Below are 17874 nucleotides of genomic sequence, written 5' to 3' on the forward strand. Positions count from 1 at the left end.
CCCCCCCCCCAAGTCCTAGCCCTCCCCCCTTCCCCCTTCTCCCTCCACCAGCCACCTAAAATGGCGCCCACTCCCTCCATCTTTATATAAGTAAAGTGCAGGGCCACCGCCGCCCAAACCAACCTAACTGGGGGGAGTGCAGCGAAAGCCTCCCGCTGGGCATCTCCTACGCACCGATTAGCCAAAGAGAGGCAAAGGAGGGAGCTGGGCTCTCCGGCTACTTCTGGCTTAAGTCGCTTCGGCTTCCCGCCGTTGCCGCCACGCGTTCTAAACTCGGCTTTGTACGCACGCGTTCTAGCCCCCTCGGTCTCCAAGGCCCCCGAGGTGCCTAAACAACGAGCAGGCAAAGACGCAACTACGCAATGAGAGCGAACAAAGGGGCCGGCGAACTTTATACAGCCCGGGAACGAGGCTAAGGGACCCGGATGTAGGCGTTGCGCGAGCGTCCGTAGGTGGCACTAGGCTCCTAAGGACCCACCTCTCTTGCCCAAACCCTGCCCCTCGCCCAATCCTGTTTGGTTTGGGCCCGAGCTTGAATCCCATCCGCCCGCCCACTTCAAGCCTCAGCAAAATTCCCCCGCCCTACTTGTCGCCGGTTTGGCCAGCTGCTGCTAGGCAGACCACGCGGCAAACAAAGTTACCTGACCAGTACTAAAGACTCCTGGTACTTTACTAGTCGAATGGTCAGAGCTGAGCCCAATTTGCGAGCCGCATCTTCTGCCCCCAGATTGGGCACGCTTTCCACTACTCCACGGTTTCCTTTTCTGGGGCAGCGAAAAAGTCCAAAGCTTTTCAATTTAGAGCTTATCCGGTCTGACTCGGAGTGGATCTCTGAGGCTACCTAGTCCAAGCCCCGCGATTTACAGAGAAAGAAATAGAGGCCCAGAGGAGTGAGGCAACTTACCCAAGGTCACACAGGTGTGAATGGTAGAACCAGCAATCTGGCTCTCCAAATCCAGTCCTCTCGCACATTCCCTTAGGTGCTCACCTAAAGACCCTCAAGGGGAAAGGAGTTTATGTGTGGCTGTTCCAGTTCCAAGCATAAGGAAGTACAATCTTCCTTCCCTAGAACTGGTCAGGAAGCAGTCCCTAGTAGTTGCTGCTCTTGAACTAAATTAAAAATAAAAAAAGGTAGATTCTGGGTTTGTATAAAGTGAGAGGTCGAAGCACACAATATGACCATGAAGAAATTATTTCCTTCTGGTAACCACTGAAAAGAATTCACTGGCCTCACTACTTTATAGGCCCAGGGAGAAGAATCGCTTTGTGAGCTCTCCCTCAGGATTCCTGTGGGAAACTGGAAGTGTAATTCTGTAGCCTAGCACTAGAAAGAAAGGGGAGGGGTGGGCACTAAATTGAGTCTATGGACTTGAGTTTCAATCCAAGTACTCTTCCCTACCTGTGTGACCTTAAGCAAGTTCCTTTCCCCTCTCTGAGACTCAGTTTCCTCATTGTAAAATGAAGGGTTTGGATTAGTGCACCTCAGAAGTCCCCAGGCTAGATCTCCTACCCATTTCTAGTGGCACTATGAATAACAAGCTGAGGAAATTAGGTAGAAAGAACTATGAGCTGAGCAGTCACTAAGAATCATGTTCAGAAAACACTTAAACCAGATAGTACAGATTGCACTGATAACCTCCCTGATTTTTTTCAACAATCTCTGCTTTTAAAATATCATAGGAAATTCCCCTAAAGCTTTTACACTGTTGGGTCAATGTTAAGTCAATTCAATACATTTCTAGGAAGGTAACACTATATGTTGCTTATTGGCTGTGTGATCATGGAAAACTTACTTCACTTCTCTGGATCTGTTTTCTCGTCTGGAAAATAAAAGGAGTTCATTCATTTCAGTAGATAACCTCTGAAGTAACCTTCTAGCTCTAATCTATGATCTGTAATCCTGTGTGTATTGAATCCAATCCATTCAACAAGCATTTACTGAGCAATTACCATGTGGAGGGCACTGAACTAAATAACAGGTTGGTGACTAAGGAAATGAGATGACCATCATTGCTGCTTCCACTCCTCCTTCCCCAACTTCTCTCTCCTCTTTTCTCTCCCAACCACCTGACAACAGGCTATCATAACAGCCTCCTGATTGCCCTCCTCTCCACTCTGAGTTCCACCCAGCTGCCAAAAATCAAATTTCCCAGACACAGGTTGGACCATATCATTCTCTTATGGCTCCCTATTGTCTCCAAAATAAAATACCAACTTCACAGCCTAGCACTTAAGGCCATCCAAAATATGGCTTTGGCCTAGCTTAGCCAGTTTATTTCAGATCCCTTTCTTACACTATCATTTTATAACTAGCTTCTTTCGCCATCAAGGACAATGGTGAATGTGAGCAGGCAGAGATATAAAACCAGTGAGGGACACTGGGAACAAGAGGAAAGAATTTCTTCAAGGGATTAGAGAATGGAAAATGAGGACAGATAAGAGAGCCATGCTGCTTCACTGATCCTTACGGTGGCAGGAAAACCATTGATGCCATATTAAGGGAACCCTCAGTGGAGAAGTTGTAGACATGGACAGGGAGTGATCTCCATTGTTTTGTGGGAACTCCTGAATAGGAGAGATCCATTTGAGTTCTGAGTACACTTCTGAATTTCCAGTTTGGCCTAGGAGATTAAACTCTGCCAAAGTGACCCAGCTTTAAGAGCACTGAGATTGATTCAGAAGGTCTCTGTATGGAGATACCCAAGTATGGAGAGGGAAGAAAAAGGCTTGGACCTCATTAGTATCCCACCAAAAAGGGCAGTTCATGAGACATCAGTATCTTCTGCCCCGCACGTGCCTGCTTTCCATATCTGTACAAAACAAGATCTTGAGCAGAAGCTACCCACATGCTCCTGCAAGGCCTCAATTTCAGAAATAAGGAGACAATAGTCCCCCCTGTGCCCTGGCCTAATTAGAACACATCTGGTATCTATTGGGCTGAGTTCTGAGAGTTAACAGTTTAAGAAGGATATTGATAAAGCTGAAAAATATCTAGAAGAAAGCAATTAGTCTGGGAAGGGCCCTGAGTCTGTCATAAGAGGATTGCTGGAAGGAACCGGGCAAGTTTGACCAGGAGGAGAGATCTCAGAGCTATGATAGCTTTCCTCAAGTCTCTGAAGGAGGAGCTCTGGGAAGAGTGATTAGATCATTAGACATGATGTGTTTACCCCAGAGGACAGCAGCAGAGGTGATAGGTGAAAGTTGTAAAAAAGCAAATTTAGGCTTGGGGTGAGAAACCACTTCACATTAATTAAATGTGCCCCACCCTGAAATAGGCTCCCATCCCTGGCCTTGGAGATCTTCTGGTAGAGGTTTGAGTGACCTCTGAGTATATTAGAGTGGGGATTCCTTGGGAGGGTGGTTCAGATGAGATGATGCCTGGGATCCCTTCCAGCTTGGACTTCTGTGGCTCTGGGTGATCTTCCTGGAAGAGGAGGTGGGGCTGGAAATCAGCCCCTTCAGGCCTTGGGTGCCTTAACTAGGTGAGAACCCTTTCTGATGGGGTCTAACAAACTAAAGCGTAACCAGAGCTTTGTGCACTGCTTTGAGGCTGGCTCACAACCGAAGCCATTTGGATAACAGAGAGAAGCCATCTCACATTCAGACCATCTGGAGCTTTAAAAGGAGATGGCAGAGAAGAGATATACTAAAGAGAGAGAGATAGCCTGGGCAGCAGTGGAAAAAGAAGGGCCCAGAACGTTGCCTCTTTCCCAGAATTCCCCTCCCCAAGGCCAGCCCTGTTTCTCCCCAGACTCCGGGACCAAATATTTCCTGTAAACAGATTTTTTAATCTACTGCTAAAGGCTAGGGTGGAGACAAATTAAGAGTCTCTTCTGGTGGCCCAAGGTAGCTTTCCTGGCCTTTTAACATGCAAACAAGTCATTGTACAGTTTCTAGTCCTTCAAAGGTTCCAACATCCAAAAACCTAATCAGTCACCTCGGAGAAGGGGCACACCCTTAATCCTTTACATTCACAGCCAAGCCCCAGAGGGCCACTGGGAAGTCTGGGAGGATGCCCACCCCGCCCATATTATTAGCATTTCACTGGTCCTCCAGCCAGTTACTGTAAATAGTGTTCTGGGCCTGGTTCCTCTCCTCCCCCCCCCCTCCAAATTTATTGCCATGGAAATGCAAGCTCCAGTGACTTCCTTCTTCCTGGAAGGGCTGGAGGCTGCCGGGATACAATGCCAGGCTAGGCCAGGTGCAGGTTTCCTCCTCCCTCCTCTGCCCTGGCGATGCCCAGCTTTTTGGCCTGTCTCAATGCAGGCCACTGATTCTTGGACTGAACCCATCTATCCAATGAATGGAAAAGCTTTGAAGAAGCTCTTTAGGGGCCAGGCATGGGGGCCAAGGGTATACTGGGGACACAAACCTAACCGAGGCAGGCTTTGTCATCAAGGAAGACCACACAGAGGAGGATGGGCAGAGGAGAGGCTGGTGGTGTCAGAGCCTAGAGGTAGGGGTGGGGAGTGGGTGAGGAGGGCCCTGGGCCACATGCACATGCCTGGGAAGGGACATCAGGATGTAGGCCAGGAGGAAGAACTCTAGCATGAGGAATAATGCACAGCTCAACCAGAAGGGAATCTAATGGCTATCGGGAGGGCATCGTTGTCCCCCACTCTTGGGATGATGCCAAGGAAGAGGCATCCAATGTGAACTCCAATGTGTGTGCTGGGTGCTTGGGAGAGGGACATAGGGGTAGAGGAGGAGGGACAGTCCTGATCACCAGGTTATTTATAGAGCTAGATAATCACCAAGCTAATCTCCCATCTTTCCAGGTATCTGAGAGAGAACCAAGAACTAACTTTGATGATAGGAAGCCCAGTCACATGGTTCCACATCCCCATGTAGCAAACAAGTAGCAAGTATTCTGCCTGATATAAAAGACAGCTTGACTTGTATGTATGGCATAAACTTCTCACCTGGGATCTGGCCTACCCTCCTCTCCAAGGCCGACTTCTTCTTTGGCCTTCATGGGGAGCAGGAGGACCTGTCCGCTGGGCACTTATTCCTTTCCTCACTTATCTTCAAGAGAGATATTGGGCTGGAAAGATATCTGTCTACCACACCTCAAATATCAATAGTCTGATGTTGCTTAGTCTTTTTTTCAGTCATGTTGAACTCTTCATGAGCCCATTTGGGGTTTTCTTGGCAGAGATCCTAGAGTGGCTTTGCTATTTCCTTCTCCAGCTCATTTGACAAATGAGGAAAGGGAGGCAAATAGGATGAAGTGACTTTCCCAGGGTCACCCAGCTAGTAGGTGTCTGAGGCTGGATTTGAAGATCCACTTGATTATCTAGTTGCCCCTAATTCATTGTCTCAGGGTACAATGCTTTGGGGCTACTTTCCCCCATCTCTGGGGAGAAGAGATGATACTTATCTTATTGCCAGTTTAGCTTCCTCTCACAAAAGACCATCTTGAATAGCTAACAAACCTCTTTCTTAAGGTAAGCAGTAAACAGAAATCGGGGGATTCTACAGATTACAATAGACCCCAGAAAGCTCTCCTCCCTATATGTCCTCAACCCTGAGGACTCCCAATAGTCATTCAACAATCCAAATAACTTTTCTGTCAATTTCCCTTTTCTAGGCTCAGAGACCTGTCAGGCAAGCAAGAGCCATGCCTCCTTTCACATACATAGCAGACAACAGTCTCTGAGTTGCCCTCGAGGAGGGCACTGTCTAACCTGAGAGGGCAGAGGGGTCACAAATATTAACCAACAAGACAGTTTCTGCCCTCCTCCTCCTCCTCTTCCTCCTCTCCCCCTCCCCTCCTTTCTCCTCTTCATCCTCCTCTGAGAGCTGAAGTTCTGATGGAAGTGATGTAAATAACTAAGTAGAGAGGAAAGAAAGTAGCAAGAGCAGACACAAGGTAACCTGAGAAGGGCAAGGCCTTAGGAAAGAGCTGCAAGGAGCAGGAAAGACCCCGCAAAAGCTCTGAGCAGTCTCAAAGGAAGCCACAGACTGTAAGAAGTGAAGAAGGCCAGGAAGGTAGATGACAAATTGGACACCTGGAATGTCGTCCACCTTCCTAACTGGGCAAAGATCTGGCGACCAGAGATGGAACTTGGTGTGTGAGGGATAGCAAAAAGAGCAGTACTTCCAGGGGGCAGCTGGATACCTCAGTGGATTGAGAGCCAGGCCTAGAGATGGCAGGTCCTGGGTTCAAATCCGGCATCAGACACTTCCCAGCTGGGTGACCCTGGGCAAATCCCTTAAACCCCATTGCCTACCCTTATCACTCTTCTGCCTTGGAGCCAATACACAGTGTTGACTCCAAGTCAGAAGGTAAAGTTTAAAAAAAAAAAAAAAAAGAAAAAAAAGAGCAGTACTTCCAAATGGAAACATAGCAAGGGGACCAGGTTGTAAAGAGCTTCCAGGACCCAAGGAGGGACTTTACATTGGATCCAGGGACAAAGAGAAACCACCAAAGTTCAGGGAGCAAGAGATGGTCTGCCCCAGTCAGATGGACAATTTGAGAAAGTCACTTTGGCAGCTCCAAAGAAGACAGATCAGAGTAGAGGGCAATTTGAGGCAGGGAAATCGATTCCTTGCCATGCGTGCTGTCTCTCACCATTAGACTGTCAGCTCCTTAAGGGCAGAAACTGTCTGAGCAGGTTTGTATCTCCAGCTCTTAACAGAGTACCTGACAAAGAGGAAGTGCTTAATAAATTCTTTCATTCATTCATTCATTTAGCCAGCCAGCCAGCCAGCCATTAATGCCATCTGGCACCCTGGGCCTGGAGGGGGAGGACTTGTTGGCACAGCCTTAATTCCTCACAGCCCCTCCCAAAGGCCACTCAGCACCTTTTCTTCCTCCTCTGACCTGTTCTCTCACCCAGTCCAGACTCTGGGTGCTATTAGCTGCTTTCCCAGGGGTCAGCCCTCCATCATTCTCCAGGAGCTCTGCCCCTGCCTCACAATATGATGTTTTCTCTTTCTCCCTGGGGCTTTCCATGTGCCTGCTGACATCTCCTTAAATAGTCTGGCCTTTAGTTCATTAGCCTTTGGAACTTCCAACTCAGCTCAGCACAGGACTAGTCATACAGGGAACCTCTCCCTGCCTCTGTTTCCTTGTCTGTAAAATAGAGATAAGAATAACCTCCTAGGGTTGTTTGAGGATGAAATGAGATAGTGAACGTTATAATAAATCATGTCTGGAAATTTTTTGCATGACTGCAAGTATTGTACCTCTATCAAATTTCTTGTCACCCTGAAGGGCAGAGGGAGAGGGAAAGAATTTGGAACTCTTATTTTAAAAAAAAGTTAAAAATTGCTTTTATGTGTAATTGGAAAAAATATAAAAAGGGATCATTATAAAATGATCCCTATTTTATATGTATTCTCTATATACTTGGACTTGTCTCTCTTATTAGATTGAAGCTCAGTGGGACTAGAGATTGTGTCTGGCACATGATAGATTATTTTTTTCCCTTTTCTTTAAAAAAAATTTACTTTCTGTCCTAATAACAATTCTGAGACAGAAAGACCAGGACTAGGCAATTGATTTTCCCAGGGTCACATAGCTAGGAAGATCTGAGGTCAAATTTGAGGCACCCAGCTGCCCCCACATGATAGGTTCTTAATAAATGTTGCTTGGTTGTACCCCAAAGAGATAGTAAGAAAAAAGACTTGTACAAAAATATTTATAGCTGTGCTCTTTGTGGTGGTAAAAAATTAGAAAATGATGAGATGCCCTTTGATTGGGGAATGGCTGAACAAGTTGTGGTATCTGATGGTGATGGAATACTATTGTGCTCAAAGGAAAAATGAACTGGAGTTATTTCATGTGAACTGGAAAGACCTCCAGGAATTGATGCAGAGTGAAAGCAGCAGATCCAGGAGAACATTGTACACAGAGATGGATACACTGTGGTACAACTGAAAGGAACAGACTTCTCTACCAGCAACAATGCAATGACTCAGGACAATCCAGAGGAACTTAGGAGAAAGAAAGTATCCACATCCAGAGAAAAAACTGTGGGAGTAGAAACACAGAAGAAAAACAACTTCTTGATCACATGGGTCGATGGGGACATGATTGGGGATTTTGACTTGAAAGGATCACCCTAATGCAAATATTAATAATATGGAAATAGGTCTTGATCAATGGCATGTGTAAAACCCAGGGGAATTGTGGGTCGGCTATGGGAGGGGGGTGGGAGGAGAGGAGGGAAAGAACATGAATTATGTAACCATGGAAAAATATTCTAAAGTAATTAATTAAATAAATCAAAATTTAAAATATATATAAAAAATAAATGTTGCTTGATTATCTCTCCTGAGTGTTCTACCTCTATGATCTAATACTCAGAAATTCCTCTGACTACTGTGTCTCCTGGCCATCCTCCCTCCTCTTCCAGCCTATAGCTCCTGCTCTGAACTTACTTTTCTCCTTCACAATCTTGGTCCTCTAGGTGTGTCAGACTTAAATAGAAATGGATCCCTTGGAGGCAGCTGGGTGGCTTGGTGCCGTGAGAGCCAGGCCCAGAGACAGGAGGTCCTGGGTTCCAATGTGACCTCAGACACTTCCTAGCTGTGTGACTCTGGGCAAATCACTTAACCTCCCCCCCCCCCATTGCCTAGCCCTAGCCCTTACTGCTCTTCTGCCTTGGAACCAAGACACAGTATTGATTCTAAGATGGAAGGTAAGGGTTTAAAAAAAAAAGGATACCTTCAAACTGCACATAGACTTCGAAAACCACAAATTGACGTTGTTTATGTTGTATTGTATTTTTTCTTGTGTTTTTATATTATTTTATAACTTATTATTTTCACCTATTTTGTGGCTACTCTAGCTAACCAGTTCAAGTTTGCACTCTTCTCTGATCACTGCTTGACCCTGGGTTCCCTAGATGTGCTGGAGAGTTCCTAGTGACTGGCTCCTGAGAACCAATTGTTCAATTTACAGTGACCATACCTTGGGAATCAGCTGAGGATACAACTTGGGGCCTGACTTACTATTCTGTTGATTTTCTCTAGATGTGAAAAAGGGACAGGAAAATGTTCATGATGTAGATGAAATGTAAAAGTATATCATGCCCAGAGGTATGCTGGTAAATGTTTAATAATCAGCCAATGGGGGGAAGGGGGAAGACATACATTTCTAAGGAAAATCTGCATTGTTAACCATTTTCTCCATTGCTTTCTTAAGTATAGAGACAATAGACAAAACAATAAATCAGTTCATAATTTGATTTGTAGATCTGTTGGTTTCCAAGGCAGAAATCCACTGAATGAAAATTTAACAACTAACTCTCAAGAACAGGAGTAGAAGCTGGCTCTGCCATACTTCCCCACCCCACTCCAAGCCATTGTTAAACCTTTACCTACACCCTTGAGCCTGGTTTATTCTCACCATTCTCCCACTCTGATCCTAGTTCTCGATACAGCTGAGGAAGTCCCCGAACTGTCACCTGGATCCTCTCCTAAAGGATTTGGTCTAGTCTCAGCCAGACTTTCACTGCTACCCAGGACTCTTTTATTCTTTGAACATTGACCATCTCCCCCTCTAAAGCAATTGTTCTTAACTCTCTTCTCTCCTAAAACCTCTGGCACCACCACTTCCCCTCTCTTCTTTTTCTAAACCCTTTCTTTCTGTCTTAGTAACAACTCTAAGAAAGAAGGGCAAGGGCTAGGCAATGGGGGTTAAGTGATTTGCTCAGAGTCACACAGCTAGGAAGCATCTAAGACCAGATTTTAACCTAGGTCCTTCTGCCTCCAGGTCAGGCGCTCTAACCACTGGGCAACCTAGCAACTCTTGTCCCCCTTCTTTTTTTTTTTTTTAGACCCTTAACTTCTGTGTATTGGCTCCTAGGTGGAAGAGTGGTAAGGGTGGGCAATGGGGGTCAAGTGGCTTGCCCAGGGTCACACAGCTGGGAAGTGTTTGAACCTAGGACCTCCTGTCTCTAGGCCTGACTCTCAATCCACTGACCTACCCAGCTGCCCACCTGTCCCCCTTCTTAGTAGATCACTTTTCCTACTTTTCACAGAATGTAGAAGCCATCTGTCATGAGCTTCCTCCCCTCTTCTCCTGCATCTCAAAATCCCTCAACATTTCCCATCTATCCTCTGCTCCAATCTCTGAAGAAGAGGTGACCTGTTTTCTCACCAAGGCTAACCCTTCTTTGTACTTGCGCAAAGAAATTCCATCTTTTCTCACCAGCTCATTTCTCCCCCACCCCATCATCTTCAGTCTCTCCCAACTTATAGGATCCTTCCCTGCTGCCTAGAAACATTCCCAAGTTTCTGCCATTCCTAAAAAAAACTTTACTGCCTCTTGCCATCCCCTCAAACCTCCCTTTCTCATTCAAAATCCCAGAAGAAAACATCCATGATCCTTGCCTCTACTTCCTTTCCTCTATTGACCTAAAAAATCCTGAACCACCAAAGCAATTGTAAAAGAAGACATCTTGGATGGGGGGGGAGGGGCTGTCAAACCCATCCTGAATGACAAAGTGGAAGGAGGAATTCTGGAACTGCACATCCAGGGAGCATGGAAACCCCTCACTCGGATACCCCTGTATGACTCTTCTTACTAACACTCCTTATTATTGAAATTATTGTGATCAATATCCCCACTCAGCCCCACAGAACTACAGAAGAACATTATAGGCTGTTATTAGAGCCCTTATAGGCCCCCTACAAACTACTGGGAAAGTTCTACCTTTACATGTGATAATACAGAAATTCCCCTAAAATCACTTCATAACAAACCAGCAGATAGTGAGTTAATGTTAAAGATTTAAAAACCCTAACTTAGATCTCTCACTCCCATGCACAGGTGCCTGCAAAAACAGGCCAGAACAGTCTCCAACCCCCCCCCCCCACCAATCCGGAATGTTAACACAAGAAAAGGACAATGGATGAAATATGGGAACTTGCTTTCCTCTCCCTACTGGATTGTTTTGATAACCCTGCAGGCTAGCTGAAACTTCAACTCACCTTTGAAAAATATTGAAAAATGAAAGACTGGTGTTGAAACAATATTTGGACTGGGTTAGTGTTATTGTATCTTTTGAAATCTGCTAGTGTAGTGAATCCCTGCTTGATTATTTATGTAAGAGCAAAGAATACTCATCCCTGACTTGATGATTGGTCAAAATGTAACTATTGTACTAAAGCTATAATGCATGAACTGCACCTAATGGATGGACACAAAGTACAACTGACTGGCTACAAGGAGACTAAGGAAAGAGGTTGTAGTCTGAGGCCAGGGTATCTGGAAAGCACTCTAAATGCAATAAGAGAGCAACTGGGTGGCTCAGTGGATGGAGAACCTGACCTAGACACCAGAGGTCCTGGGTTCAAATTTGACCTCAGATACTTCCTAGCTGGGTGACCCTGGGCATGTCACTTTAAACCCCATTGCCCAGCCCTTACTGCTCTTCTGCCTTGACACCAATATACAGTATCGATTCTAAGACAGATGGTAAAGGTTTGAATAAGAAATATACAATAAGAGAAACTACTCCTATCCAGGGTTGCTCAGGGGATGCTTGATGGCCTATTGTCTAGTCTGGGATAAGGGTCAGTCTCCGGAGAGATTGCCACCTCCCACTCACTTTTCAACTTCTTACAGTTTGACATCTGAGTCTGATCTGGAGTCAAGAAAACCTAAGTACAAATCTAGCCTTAGATACTTCCTAACTATGTGACCTTGGGCAAGTAATTTTGTCTTAGTTTTCTTTTCTTTTTTAAAAAATTTTTAAATCATTTATTAATATTCATTTTTAACATGGTTACATGATTCATGCTCCTACTTTCCCCTTCCCCCCCACCCTCCCCCCATCCATGGCCGACGTACATTTCCACTGGTTTTATCATATGTCCTTGTTCAAGACCTATTTCCAAATTGTTGTTAGTTGCATTGGTGTGGTATTTTCGAGTCCACATCCCCAATCATGTCCTCCTCAGCCCATGTGTTCAAGCATTTGTTTTTCATATATGATTCCTCTCCTGCAGTTCTTCCTCTGAATGTGGGTAGCGTTCTTTCCCATAAATCCCTCAGAATTGTCCTGGGTCATTGCATTGCTGCTGGTACAGAAGTCCATTACATTCGATTTTACCATAGAATATCAGTCTCTGTGTACAATGTTCTTCTGGCTCTGCTCCTTTCGCTCTGCATCAGTTCCTGGAGGTCTTTCCAGTTGACCTGGAACTCCTCTAGTTTATTATTCCTTTTAGCACAATAATATTCCATCACCAGCATATACCACAATTTGTTCAGCCATACCCCAATCGAAGGACATTCTCTCCTTTTCCAGTTCTTTGCTACCACAAAAAGCGCAGCTATAAATATTTTCGTACAAGTCTGTTTATCTATGATCTCTTTGGGGTACAATCCCAACAATGGTATGGCTGGATCAAAGGGCAGGCATTCTTTTATAGCCCTTTGAGCATAGTTCCAAATTGCCAGCCAGAATGGTTGGATCAGTTCACAACTCCACCAGCAATGCATTAATGTCCCAATCTGGCCACATCCCCTCCAGCATTCATTACTCTCCCCTTCTTTCATTTTAGCCAATCTGCTAGGTGTGAGGTGATACCTCAGAGTTGTTTTGATTTGCATTTCTCTGATTATTAGAGATTTGGAACACTTTCTCATGTGCTTATTGATAGTTTTGATTTCTTTACCTGAAAATTGCCTATTCATGTCTCTTGCCCATTTATCAATTGGAGAATGGCTTGATTTTTTATATATGTCTTAGTTTTCTTAACAGTAAAATGGAGCTTATAATAGCACCTACCTCCTAGGGTGGTTGTGGGGATCAAATGAGATAATACAGTTAGTTACCTTCATGTAAGAGGGCTATTCAGCAGACCTCCAGTAAAGAGATTCTTCACATGAAGTGAATTTGCCTGTATGTATACATAAAGAAGAGAGGAAGAAAGGAAGGGGCCCTGCACACAGTTCAAGGACTCATGGAGTCCAGAGACAGAAATGACTGGAGAGCAAGAGAAGGAATACACAGGCTTCCAAGGCTGGGGCTTGGCTTCAAAATAGAGGAGGTGAGAAGGCAAGGGTGACCAAAGGTCTCCGCTCTCAGCACCTGAGGTGTCAAGCCAAGTCTCAGGGGTCTCTTAGAGGCTTCCTTACTTTTGCTTTCACTTGGGGAGATTTTTTTGAGGGAGTGTGTGGACTGGCAGGTGTGGAGAGAAAGAACACAATACTACACAGTAAAGTTCACCTTGATTTTTTTGGAATGCAGATTTCTTTCAGAATACTTTAGGTGAAGTCAAATTTGTGTTGATGACCTTGTTTTATGGAACCCCCGAATTTGTCTTTGTCCCTTGGGAACTTACCTTCAGAGAACTCCCAGACTGACCTTGGCCTTAGATGGAACAATGTCTCATCAAGCATCCAATGTGCATCCTGAATGGGAATGATGGAGATACTCAAACTTCAAGTATCCTTTTTGGCTTCTTAGCCTCTCTTAGGCCACTCCTTGGTACCCTAGCCTCACCTACAGCCCCTTGACCAAGCCTCCTTTTAACTAGTAGGTGTATGCTTCCTTTCTTTCATTCCCCCAAAGTGTATAGAGCAGTGATGGGCAAACTTTTTAAAGAGGGGGCCAAAGGAAAGGAAATGCTCATCTGTCAGTCTGTTTCTAAGGCAACTCTTTCAAAGTTTCATTGTATTGTATCCTACTCATTGTATTCCTCAGACTAGGAATAATGTCTTGGCCACATAGAACATTTCAATGGGGCTGCATCTGGGCTGCAGGTCAAAGTTTGCCCATCACTGGTATAGAGGATTCCAACTTCTTCAGCTCATTTGAGAATCCTCTTATCAAGTGCATTTTCCTAGAAATAGTATTCCCAGAGTCCCAGAGCTTGGCTGTGGGTGGTGGCCATTGGAGCATTGTCTTCCTTATCCTGATTAAAGACTTGTTCTTTCTAACTCCTTTGGTGGTTCTGTGTTTTTCAAGGTTGACGTAATTCAAATTTATATATTTGTAAAGTTCTTGGTACAGGCTAGGTACTTTATAAATCCTTCCTTCTTTATCATGGGCCCTAACAGTATATGTTCCCCAAGATCAGGTCTGGGACTTCTCTTTTCTCTCTACGACCTTTTTTCTTAGGGGAATTTGTCATGATTTCAGTGATCATTCCTATGTAAATGACTTCTAGCTCTATATACAGGGTGTCCCAAAAATCTTAGTGCAGCTTAAGTTTTAATTTTTTGGTTTTTTTTTAAATTTGTTGAATTAATTAATTAAGAATATTTTCCCATGGTTATATGACTCATGTTCTTTCCCCTCCTTCCTCCTTCCCCCCTTCCATTGCAGTTTTATTTTTTAAAAATTTTAATAGCTTAAAACTTAAAACAGGAGGCTGCTCAGTGGATAGAATGCTAGGCCCGGAGTCAGGAAAACCAGAATTCAAATTTGACCTCAGATACTTCCTAGCTGTGTGACCTTGGGCAATTCACTTAACCATTGATTGCCTGATCAAAGAAAGGATCCAGTGGAGAAGGATATGGCAAACCATTCCAAGTATCCTTGCCAAGAAAACCCCACAGAGTTCAAAGAAGAAATCATACAAACAATTACAGACTTCATTAAAGAGAATGACAATGAGGAGGCATTCTATCAAAACCTATGGGATACAGCCATAGCAGTACTCAGGGGAAAATTTATATCCTTGAGTGCATATAGCAACAAAATCCAGAGGGAGATCAATGAATTAGGCTTGCAACTTAAAACATTAGAAAAAGAACAAATTAAAAATCCCCAAATAAAAATTAAATTGGAAATCCTAAAAATTAGAGAAGTAATTAATAAAACTAAAAGTAAAAGAAGTATTGAACTAATAAATAAGACTAGGAGCTGGTACTTTGAAAAAACAAATAAAATAGATAAAGTACTGGTTAATCAAATTTAAAAAAGAAGAGAATCAAATTAACAATATCAAAGATGAAAAGGGTGATCTCACCTCTAATGAAGAGGAAATTAAGGTAATTATTAAGAACTATTTTGCTCAATTATATGGAAATAGATATGGCAATCTAGGTGAAAGGGGTGAATATTTACAAAAATATAAATTGCCTTTGGATTTATGCTAAAATGGCTTTAAAAGACTACCTGCCCTTTGATTCAGCCATACCACTACTGGGTTTGTACCCCAAAGAGATAATAAGGAAAAATACATGTATAAAAATATTTATAGCCATGCTCTTTGTGGTGGCAAAAAAATGGAAAATGAGGGGATACTCTTCGATTGGGGAATGGTTGAACAAATTGTGGTATCTGTTGGTGATGGAATACTATTGTGCTAAAAGGAATAATAAACTGGAGGAATTCCATGTGAACTGGAATTAGAGGGGAGGGAAAGAACATGAATCATGTAACTATGGAAAAATATTCTTAAATAAATAGATTTTAAAAATAAAAGGCAAAACAATGGGAAAAAATATAAATTACCTAGATGAATAAAAGAGGAAATAGAATACTTAAATAATCTCATCTCAGAAAAAGAAATTGAACAAATCATTAAGGAACTTCCTAAGAAAAAATCCCCATGGCCAGATGGGTTCACAAGTGAGTTCTATCAAACATTCAAACATTCCCAATACTATACAAATTATTTGACAAAATAAGCAAAGGAGTCTTACCAAATTCCTTTTATGACACAAATATGGTACTGATTCCAAAGCCAGGCAGACCAAAAACAGAGAAAGAAAACTACAGACCAATCTCCCTAATCAATATAGATGCAAAAATCTTAAATAGAATACTAGCAAAAAGATTCCAGCAAGTGATCAGGAGGATTATTCACTATGATCAGGTGGAATTTATACCAGGAATGCAAGGGTGGTTTAATATTAGGAAAACCAATATTTATAATCAAACCAACAGAAATCATATGATTATCTCAATAGATACAGAAAAAGCCTTTGACAAAATACAACACCCATTCCTATTGAAAACACTAGACAGTAGAGGACTAGAAGGGCCTTTCCTCAAAATAATAAACAGTATATATTTAAAACCATCAGCAAGTATCATCTGCAATGGGGACAAGTTAGAAGCCTTCCCAATAAGATCAGGAGTGAAGCAAGGATGCCCATTATCACCTCAATTATTTAATATTCTTCTAGAAATGCTAGTGATAGTAATTGGAGAAGAAAAAGAAATTGAAGGGATTAAAGTAGGCAACAAGGAAACTAAACTATCACTCTTTGCAGATGATATGATGGTATACCTAAAGAACCTCAGAAAATCAACTAAAAGACTAGTGGAAATAATTAACAACTTTAGAAAAGTTGCAGGGTACAAGATAAGCCCATGTAAATCATCAGCATTTCTATACATTTCCAACAAAACTCAGCAGTTGGAGTTAGAAAGACAAACTCCATTTAAAATCCCTCAACAATATACAATATTTAGGAATCTATCTGCCAAGACAAACACAGGAATTATATGAACACAACTACAAAACACTTTTCACACAATTAAAATTAGATCTAAACAATTTAGAAAAATATTAATTGCTTCTGGGTAGGATGAACTAATATAATAAAAATGACAATTCTACCCAAATTAATCTACTTATTCAGCACCATACCTATCAAACTACCAAAAAATTTTTTTATAAAATTAGAAAAAATTATAACAAAGTTCATCTGGAAGATCAATAGATCAAGACTATCAAGGGAAATAATGAAAAAAAAAAGTGTGAAGGATGTGGACCAGATTCTTTAACTGTACTATAAAGCAGTGATTATAAAAACAATATGGTACTGGCTAAGAGACAGAAGGGTGGATCAGTGGAATAGACTAAGGGTAAATTACTTCAATAGGCTAGTGTTTGATAAACCCAAAGATCCCAGCTTTTGGGACAAGAACTCACTATCTGACAAAAACTGCTAGGAAAATTGGAAAATAGTATGGGGAAAATTAGGTTTAGATCAACATTTTACACCCTATACCAAGATAAATTCAAAATGGGTAAATGACTTAAATATAAAGAGGGAAATCATAAATTAGGTGAACATAGAATAGGATACCTGTCAGATCTATGGGAAAGGGAGGAATTTAAGACCAAGCAAGAGATAGAGAACATTACAAAATATAAAATTAATGACTTTGAATATATCAAATTAAAAAGGTTTTGTACAAACAAAATCAATGCAACTGAAATTAGAAGGAAAGCAACAAACTGGGAGAACATTCTTATAACAAAACTCTGTGACAAAGGTTTAATTTCCCAAATATATAAGGAACTAAATCAAATTTACAAAAAATCAAGCCATTCCCCAATTGACAAATGGTCAAGCAACATGAATAGGCAGTTTCAGATAAAGAAATCAAAACTATCAATAAGCACACAAAAAAGTGTTCTAAATCCCTCCTGATTAGAGTTAAGTGACTTGCCCAGGTCACACAGCCAGGAAGTATTTGAGGTCATATTTGAACCCAGGACCTCCTATCTCTAGGCCTGGCATTCTATCCACTGAGACATCTAGCTGTCTTGCCTCTGTATATCTTTATGTAAATCATTGATTAAGATGTCCAGAAGCACAGGGTTGAGCACAGGTTTCTGAGGAACTCCAATGGAGTCCTCCTGTTGATTGCTATCAAATTATTCATCACCGGTATCCACAGCACCCCCTGTTTTACCAGTCTAGTTTAAAAAACACTCAATAAATGCCAATGATACAAAATTAGCTGCCCCCATTCCACAATAACCAAAAAATCAGAATTATTTCCTGGAGAGGGGAAGAGAGAGGAGGGAAAGAGAGAGAGACAGAGAGATGGAGAAAAGAAGGGAGAGGAGGGAAGGAAAGGGAAGAGAGAATGAGAAAGGAAAGAGAGAGAAAGGAGAGAGAGAATGAGAGAGGGGGGCTAGTGAGAGAGAATGAGAGAGAGA

General features: G+C 42.6%; 2 protein-coding genes across 2 annotated transcripts in view; one reads left to right on the top strand and one right to left on the bottom strand.

The window, feature by feature from the left end:
• Positions 1-345, bottom strand: part of RBMX (RNA binding motif protein X-linked) — a 15839-nt gene extending 15494 nt beyond the window's left edge. Inside the window, exon 1 of the mRNA XM_044682728.1 lies at positions 124-345. Coding sequence (XP_044538663.1) covers positions 124-163 — 40 coding nt within the window. The 5' untranslated portion in view covers positions 164-345. The remainder of the gene's footprint in view (positions 1-123) is intronic.
• The window catches only part of LOC123253517 (transmembrane 9 superfamily member 2-like), a gene marked incomplete at its 5' end in the record, with an annotated part of 941355 nt that overhangs the window by 803862 nt on the left and 119619 nt on the right, over positions 1-17874 (top strand). The window lies entirely within an intron of this gene.

This window comes from Gracilinanus agilis, chromosome X (assembly GCF_016433145.1).
Source record: "Gracilinanus agilis isolate LMUSP501 chromosome X, AgileGrace, whole genome shotgun sequence".
Classification (NCBI taxonomy): Eukaryota; Metazoa; Chordata; class Mammalia; order Didelphimorphia; family Didelphidae; genus Gracilinanus; species Gracilinanus agilis.